Source organism: Podarcis melisellensis, assembly GCF_964234715.1.
Source record: "Podarcis melisellensis genome assembly, chromosome: 3".
Taxonomy (NCBI): domain Eukaryota; kingdom Metazoa; phylum Chordata; class Lepidosauria; order Squamata; family Lacertidae; genus Podarcis; species Podarcis melisellensis.
The window spans coordinates 33,832,843-33,841,870 of NC_138530.1; the positions used below are offsets into that span (position 1 = coordinate 33,832,843).

Below are 9,028 nucleotides of genomic sequence, written 5' to 3' on the forward strand. Positions count from 1 at the left end.
CGCAAGCATTGTTAGGACTACACTAGCAATAGATTCCAAGAATTACTATTTCTTCCAAATCCAAGAATTTAATACTATGCACAGTCAGAGATCTTTGCAAGAAGTTTTAAAGTAAACATTGGTGCCTGAGAGCAGCTTTCTTTACACCAGAGAGGTCCGTATCATACTTATTGTTTTCCCACACAGCCTTGTGAATTGGAGCCACCTGTAAAAGTCATGTCATAATTGCTGAGGTATGGATCATAATGCAGTTGCTGCTGTCATATACAGCAATCATAGCCCACAAAATCTGGGTAAGGAAGTAGCAAGTCCTAGGAGGCCACCTAGACTAACATGAAGGAGAGTTCATTACTAAAGCAATGTTACCAGCCATAGTTTCTGTCGCTACAGGAGAGATTTAATTCTAAAGAAATCCAAGCAGCAAACAAGCATTCCCAGTGGGGACTGAACACATTCTTCCCAAGTGGTGGGTTTAAGAAGGGATTAAAATTTAGCAGCATACTGCAAAGATAGCTGTTGTGCTCATGGGTAATTCAAATAACCCTGCATCATCAACCCTGCTTGAAATGGGGATGACCCAAATGAGGATATTGTGTCTCCTGCAGCACCTAGGAAAAGGAAAAGTATGTTTGGGCATGAACCTGTGACACGCAGGGCCAGAAACATGTACATAACTTGCACTGCGGGAAGGAATGTGTGCATAAGAAAAGGGTTGAGGCCCTGTGTGCACATTTCACTTTGATGGGGGTAGACAAGGATGCAGAAGCTGGAGAAGAGAAAAATATGATTAGGACGACGACACAGAAGGCACCAATGGCATCCTCCCCATTAAGAGAATACTAACAAAACCTTGGGAAATAGGGGAAAGGCGGGGGGGAATAAAGCCTGCTGGGGCTATTTTTAGAAGGCATGGAAACTAGATGCCTCACTTGGCCAAGTGATGGAAACTGAAGGTCAGTGAACTTCTGTTTTTCCTCAGGCTATCACAGAGCTGTATTTGTGGTAAGGATTAAAATGAACACATACAGAACCAGCTTGAAGAATTCTTAATTCATGTGCGCTCACATGAAAAACACACACATACCCTTAATGCAGGCTATGATGACCCAATAAGTATACAAAAGTGCCCCATCTGTAAAATGTTGAGGCATATGCAGTTTCCAATGTGCCCCTGCTATAATTTTAACTTAATGAATGGGCTCTGGCTGAGGCAGTCACCCCACTGCACTTTTTTCTGAGCAGGCATCTCCCCAGTCTCTCTATTCACTACATCACACAACTCTTTCACACATACAGTGTCATGAATGCTAGCCAATAGGCTCCTGTGACATTTCCACAAATATTTCACACAGCACTCCAAATAATATAGATGCCTCACACCAAAATATTGCTGTCTGAGTGCTGGGAAAATGTCGTTTTGGAAGAAGTGTGTTACTTTGGAAGAAGAAATCTGCATCGTTTATGCATTATTTGCATAATAAATTGATTGCTTGGGGAGACTGTAAAATTGATTGTATTCTACAGCATCTAGCACATTGATTTGATGCTGATTTGACACATTTTAGATACGGGAGACAGATGAGACCATTTCGAAATGAACTTTGTTTTTCAAGTTGAGTGCATTATTCCAAAATCCATCTGCATGCATCTTCCTCAACTCAACATTCTGATAACAGTTGTTACAAGTTATTCCTTTTTATAAATATGCTTACCACATTCAGAAGGCATTGGTGCTGCAGAAACAGAATAGGTGATTGAATCTTCAGAACCCGGAATAAGATACTGGTATCTTTTAGTCAATGGATCTCCTTCTATGGAAGGGTCAGGAAGATCCTCTATGGTCATCTTCTAGAAAGCCACCTTTAACAAACAAACAAAAAGGAGAGTTCCCTCAACGATGTGTTATAACGTCCATTCAACAATGCAGTTTATACTTCTATTGCCAAATATGCACAAGATTGTAATCACTGAAGACTCTTTCTAGCAATACAGCACTAACTACCACTACTTGCTAAAATACTGAGTACAATTTATTATTTGTTTAAACTACATATAAATTTTAAAACCCCTAAGTCCTATATAGCAATTTGTTGTTTAGTCGTTTAGTCGTGTCCGACTCTTCGTGACCCCATGGACCAGAGCACGCCAGGCACTTCTGTCTTCCACTGCCTCCCGCAGTTTGGTCAAACTCATGCTGGTAGCTTCGAGAACACTATCCAACCATCTCGTCCTCTGTCGTCCCCTTCTCCTTGTGCCCTCCATCTTTCGCCACATCAGGGTCTTTCCCAGGGAGTCTCTTCTCTTCTCAAAATATTGGAGCCTCAGCTTCAGGATCTGTCCTTCCAGTGAGCACTCAGGGGTGATTTCCTTAAGAAATCAGTTTCCTTCCTTCAGTTGTTTTAGCGTTTTGGGGTTTTGTATATAGCAATACAATATATAGCAATACAAAACCCCAAAACGCTAAAACAACTTAAATTTCAGGTATGGCAAGGGATAACCACATTCCAGAATGTAGGACAACAGTGGGAAAGGCCCCCTTTTCAGGTCACCCTCCCCCCCCCCCATGAGCTCAGGGGTTGCATAAATTAAGACATTCCACATATATGGAAAATATTCTGAACTCCAAAGTAATTGTATCATCTCAGGAATTATTTCACCACTCCAAGGTCACATCCACACCATACATTTAAAGCACTATGATGCCTCTTCAATAGTCATGGAGAATCCTCAGAAAGCTAGTTTGTTAGGAGTGCTGAGAATTGCAGCTCTGTGGGGTCACCCTCAAACTATAGTTCCCATTATTGTCCTTGACTGTTCAAGTGGTATAATAGCATTTCAAATGGATGGTGCAGGTGTGATCTAGGTCACTAGAATTCTGCAACAAAATTTGTGAGGAGACAGAAAAGGGGGCAGTGAAGTAGGATAGGAATAATGGAAATAATGGTACTGCAGAACCATCAGCAGACAGGTGTGTTTTTCTAATCTTATTCAGTATGTCCACACATTGATATACGCCTGGTGTTAAATTGGTATACTTGTAATTCTTTTCCTTTAAACACAAAAGCTGCATTAGGTCTTACAAAGCCAGAGAATTTCAGTGCATTTGAGTAGCACTTGCTCAAAGTAATGCCAACTAAGCATGGAAAACATACTAGGATGTATGTTCAGAACCACCTTATACTCTGTGTTTCCAGAGAGCAGTCTTAATTGACTAACTAGGAATGGGTGGAAATATTCCAAAAATTTCTAAGCCATTTTTTGCCTAAAAAAAAAAAAATCGTTTCGTACGTTAATTGGTAATCAGCTGTAAATACATTACCATTTCAAAGTCTGCCAATTTCAAAGTTTTTAGCTTTGTATCAGAAAATGTTCTGAAGAAAAGTACCCTATGGGAATTTTTCGTTGATATATAGCAGGTGGTTTTATCATTCTAGGACACGGGGGGGGGGAGGGGTAGAATATGTATGTAAAAATTCAGAACACAACCTGAAGTTCTCATCTAAATGAATGGCACAGCTTCACACATTATCTAGTAGGGTTATCAGACATCATTGTTTACTACTGAGCATAGTAATCAAGCCCCTAAAATTTCTATAAAATTTCCATTAAACACAAATAAGCTAGTCTTCATCGTACTATTTTTGGTAGTTTCGGATCCCAGTAACACTTTGAAAATTGAGGAAGACAAATCAGCTCTTACATAACTTATTTGGGTCAAGTTCCCACTGGAAGAATATAGAAGGTCACAATTATTTAATTAAGAATGTGTGTACACAATTATTTATACCACATATCTCAAAAGGTAAACCCACGCAAAAACTAAGCTATTTCAGCGCACGTAGCTGAAGGTTGACTGGAGGGCACACTTTGTGAGATATTGACTTTGAAAATTGTTTCTCCCTGGTTTGCATTTAACTTCAGGGCATATTTGCCCTTATTATTCCATTTATTTCTAGCCTACCTTAGCCACCCCTTCAAATTCAAAATAATAGTTAAACTGAAAAGGGCTTGCCTGTCACTCAGGCTCACAGCCTGAGTGTGTTTTGGAATTCTGCAAGGCAACTGGTGACTACTGTCCCTTTAAAGCTCTAAATGGCTTGAGTCCTGCATGCTTTGCATGGTTCTTCTCATGTGCAATCTGAAGTATCATAAGGAATTATTGGAACATTTTATCAAATTATCATATGCTAGCCAGGTTAAGTCAGATAGGAAAAACACTGATCTCCAACACACATGTGGATGGAACCAAAGGTAGACTTCCAGAATATATCTTTGAAGACTTTAAATATGTATACCATTTTTAGAACTGCTTTTAGTTGCCTGGGTGGAGAAACCTTGAAACTGGGCTGAATTGTTCTTACTTTTTTTCCTAACGAGATATTGCTTTTAGTGTGATCGATTTTGCTTTTATATTTATTCTACAGATTTTGGGCATATTTTTAATAGTGTCCAACTACCCTGACCTCTTGAAGATGGACATGGGAAATATGCAATAATTATATTTTTAAAATGCACTTTTCAGCTTTAGCATCATGCTGCAAATGTCATGGCACCAGATTAACACTGTAAATATTCAGTATCACTAACCCTCAAACCCAAATGAGCAGTAAGAACAAGTAGTGGGACGCGGGTGGCACTGTGGGTTAAACCACAGAACCTAAGGCTTGCCGATTAGAAGATCAGCAGTTCAAATCCCTGCGACAGGGTGAGCTCCTGTTGCTCGGTCCCTGCTCCTGCCAACCTAGCAGTTCAAAAGCACAAAGTGCAAGTAGATAAATAGGTACCGCTCCAGCGGGAAGGTAAACGGTGTGTCCGTGCGCTGCTCTGGTTCTCCAGAAGCGGCTTAGTCATGCTGGCCACATGACCTGGAAACTGTACGCTGGTTCCCTTGGCCAATAAAGCAAGATGAGCGCTGCAACCCCAGAGTCGTCCGCGACTGGACCTAATGGTCAGGGGTCCCTTTACCTTTACCTTACTACTGTGCTACTGAAAAAGTGAGAGGGGAAATTTGATATTATAGCAGAAGCTGTTACAGAACTTGTCATAGCTACTTCTCTGCTTAGGACAAAGCTTGAGGAAACAAATTAAGTGTTGTCATAATGAGGAGCGTATTCAGCAGCCTATAGGTTGGCTCTGTCTCTAGTCAGTACCCTCATCCACAAATCATTCCCCAATTAGGAAGTATCATGTCAAATGAAATCACATTCAATGCTGGAAGGAGCACAACAACCTATTCATTAAGAATATCAGAAAGACATGCATGTAGATAACAGTCAGGAACTTGTGAACTTGTAAGAAAAAAGGACAGGAAAGTAAATAGCATTTAAGGAAAATGAGGTCAACGGTACATCAGCTATGAAGTATAAAGTACAATGGTACTTCGGGTTATGAACTTAATTTGTTCCGGAGGTCCATTCTTAACCCGAAACTGTTATTAACCTGAGGCGCACTTTCGCTAATGGGCCCCCCGCTGCCGCTGCACAGCTGACGCACAATTTCCGTTCTCATCCGGGGGCAAAGTTCTCAACCCAAGGTACTACTTCCGGGTTAGCGGAGTTTGTAACCCGAAGCGTTTGTAACCCAAGGTACCACTGTATACCTTGCAAACATTTGCAAAACATGCAAACAGTGCAAATGCTAAAACAAAATTAAATACTTTTTATGACAACTATAGCTTTGCTGTTTCCTTGGCATCTTTCACCTAGATATGGGAACAACTAAAGAGAGGTCCTAAGGAGTGGAAATGGATAAATCAGCCATGAAGAGGCAGGGTAGGCCATAAAGTTCTCACTTGCTTCACCTTGTGATACTACCTATACCATCACTCAGTAGGTAAAGGGTAGGCATGTCTGATGGCCCCATTTATTTCTGCCAATAAACCCCATCCTCACTGCAGACACAACTACCTCGCAGGAATGCTTGTTTCCATTTACTATAGCAGAAGAAGCTTGATTTATTACCAACTGATTATGGATAGAATGGGAAGGACTTCATATATTTTGGGACTGGAGTATCCATCCATCTATAGACTGTGGTACAGCATGCCTACTCATAGGTCTTCCATCATTTTCAGAATTCTTGAAAAAAACACCGCATTTATTTATCTATAAATAACTGCCCTTCATCTAAAGATCACAGTGTGGTTCCAAACATAAAAATACAAAAGGAGCACACAAAATACATAATAAAACAAAAACAAACGAATAATCCCTGTCCCACGAACACATTTAAAAGGCCATGGAACATTATTCAGCCATGAAATTCATGAACAGAAAGTTACCTGAGCATGAAGCATGAAGTAATTGTAATAACAATATTCATTATCAAAAGGTGCTATGCAAACAATTTACATATTTTACAAATTAAGAAAAATGATGGCGAGATTGGAAATTGACTATATCACAGAGAAACTTCAAAGGGGATCTGAAGCTCTCTTTTTTTTCAGTACAGAACTGCTTACTTTGGACCCATAAGATGAACTGAGGATAACTTTATTGAATCTCAAAGACAAGTAAGTAGCAACCAGTCCTGCTCCCCAATCCCTTGGCCATCTTTTAAAGTAAGTTTTGATTTTCACAATCATCACCTGAAAGCATGTTGTTGAAGATGCCCAAAAAGTAAGCAAGCATATAGCCAGCACTTACTGGATGAGTTTCAATTTTTTGGCTTGCTCAATAAGTGGTGATCACAGATTCCATTTCCTGGATTCCCTCAAACTAGCCTGAATCAATTTCTATGACATGGTGACTGCAGAAGTCAATGCTATTAGAAACAAAAACTTAGCTTTCTGAATCAATTATGAAAGAAAAACATTGGGTTATTATGTACCACTGAATGCAGTACAACCCACAACGAACTTTTCTGCATATAAGTTTCAGCACTACAGTTTCAAATGTCAAATGTATCTGCCAAATGTGATTTAATATCAAAACTAAATAGCACTTACATTACACTGCATAGTAATCTAAGTAAACACGAGAAGGCAACCACATGTAATCTACAGAGCCACGAGCAGCACAGATTAATATGTCCTTTAAAATTAGAAGTCTAATTTGACATGGAAAGTGTTAATTAGTTTTCACCTGACAGATTAAAGGAGGCTTCTTGTTCTACTAATGAACATGTGATATTTGTGCATGTTTAGAGAGCAGTCGTACCACAGTAAAAGCATACACAGTAAGTAAAGTGATTTTATAGTACAGAGAAGAGTTAGAGATACTACCGACTGAAAACTCTTGTGTTCAGGAATAATTAGCCAAACTTGGTAGTCCATGAGAGAAACTAGCTGGTATTGGGATTATATTGTGAATATCTGGATAGTATCTCCATGAAATCCTAGCCATTCATGGTAAAAATTGTTATTGCTGCCGTATTTGGTTTTTATTTTTTAATATAATGGTAACATTCCCACCTAGTCAGAATAAATTCCACTTACTTCAACAGTAAACTACAAGCAACTGCAGTGTCACTCTTTTCCTCTTACAGTACTTCCATTCCAATTCAGAAGTTCTGAGAAAAGCTGGTGTTGTTTTTTAAAGTGGTGCTTAAATGCAAGCCCCTCTAGGCAAGCCAGCCTCTAAATTATGTGAAAGTGTGACTTTTATCCCTGCTGCTGCAAAGAACAAGAAGTTGGGGGGGGGGGGTCGAGAGAGAGAGAGAGAGACCCCTGACACATGCAACCTGGCATTACTCCAAGCTCACAATGAACTAAGTCAAAACAAGTAACACTGCCTGCAAAATTGCTTTGAGGAAGGTGGGAAAGACTCTGAAGGGGAACGTTCACCAAAAAAATGCAGCAATTCTATGCGACAAAAAATGCAGAGATTGGAGGGGTGACGTCCCTTATAGAGCAAGGGACATATTTCAACCCCCCCCCCCAAGCGTGTGTATCTTATGCCAATGCCTTTTTTGCAAGCTCAGGCCCCAACGGGTCCCTACGGAGCCCACGCGCACAGCAACGCAAGCCCCTCTCTGCATTTGACCCCACTCTTCTCGGAGGATTCCCGCGTCCTTCCCATCAGCTGCAACCCAAACACCTTTGCCCTTCACTCCCCCCCCCCACTAGAAGTCACCTTTGCAGAGCCGCTTGACTCCTCACCCCACCCCCAAAAAAACCTCTCCACACAAATCTACCGGCAGCGTTATTCCCCCCCCCCACCACCACCACCAAGGACTATGCCTACAAACTCCACGTGGGCGTGCCAGAAAGTGCTCCGTTCAGACGTTCCCCGGCCCCCTCACCGCGCCACGCCCCCCCTCACATCACAAAGGTAGGCTTACCTAGGCTGCCTCCTCCATCATCTCCTCTTTCCCCCCCCCCCTCGCCTTTGGGGCTGAGCAGCAGCAGCGCCCGCCCAGCCCCCTTGCCTCCCTCCTCAGCAACACACCGGCCTCCCCGCTCCCCAGAGGCAGCCGGAAAGGAAAGCAAGCCGAGGTGACAGCGGCTCCTTCACACGCCCCCGCCCCCCCCCCGCGCGCCTTTACCTGCCCTCTCCGCCCAACGGAGGCTCCCTGAGACAAGGCAGAGGAGCGAGGAAGGATGAGTCCCCGTTCCCTCCAGGCGCCGCCCCCGCCCTCGCTCGCCTGCCATGCCCCGCCCCCCCACCGTCGATCACCATCATCCGCCATCCCTGAGGCGCAGCGAGAGGTTGAGGCGTTAGACCCCGCCCCTTCACCCTCGCTCTCAGCCAGTGAGCGGCCTTGGCCCCGCCCCTCTGCTTTACATACTCGACTTTTTTTTTTTTGCCTTCCACTTTCGGCTCCTAGGAAACGGCGCGTCAGGCCACGCCCACATTCGGTGTGTGTGGTCCTTGGCTCTCTTTCCCCCTTCCCTCCCCACCCGGGCCTTGTGCGCTTGCGCCTGCGCGCATCACCTGTCTTCTTCTTCCTCCGCTTCTCCTCGCTAATCAAGCGGATGAGAGGCGAGTGGGGGCGGGAATCCCGCGCAGCCTGCAATGGCTCGGAGCTCAGCGCGCGCCGCTTCGCGCGGCCACCGTCGCCGCGTTCTCCGCAGTTCGGTGGTTTTCTT

The 9,028-nt window shown here is 43.0% G+C and overlaps 1 protein-coding gene across 3 annotated transcripts in view; it reads right to left on the reverse strand.

Moving 5' to 3' along the window:
* CLIP4 (CAP-Gly domain containing linker protein family member 4) overlaps positions 1-9,028 on the reverse strand; it is a 37,873-nt gene extending 28,845 nt beyond the window's left edge. For 2 of the 3 annotated variants that reach the window (XR_014166245.1, XM_081903988.1), the window contains exons 1-2: positions 8,485-8,578; positions 1,713-1,860 (exon numbers count right to left, since the gene is read on the reverse strand). Coding sequence is in view for 2 of the 3 variants with exons in the window: in XM_081903988.1 (XP_081760114.1) it covers positions 1,713-1,845 (133 nt within the window). In the remaining variant the exon portion in view is untranslated. Of the gene's footprint in view, positions 1-1,712; positions 1,861-8,484; positions 8,579-8,873 lie in introns of those variants that run through there. The other variant, XM_081903989.1, reaches the window with a different exon arrangement.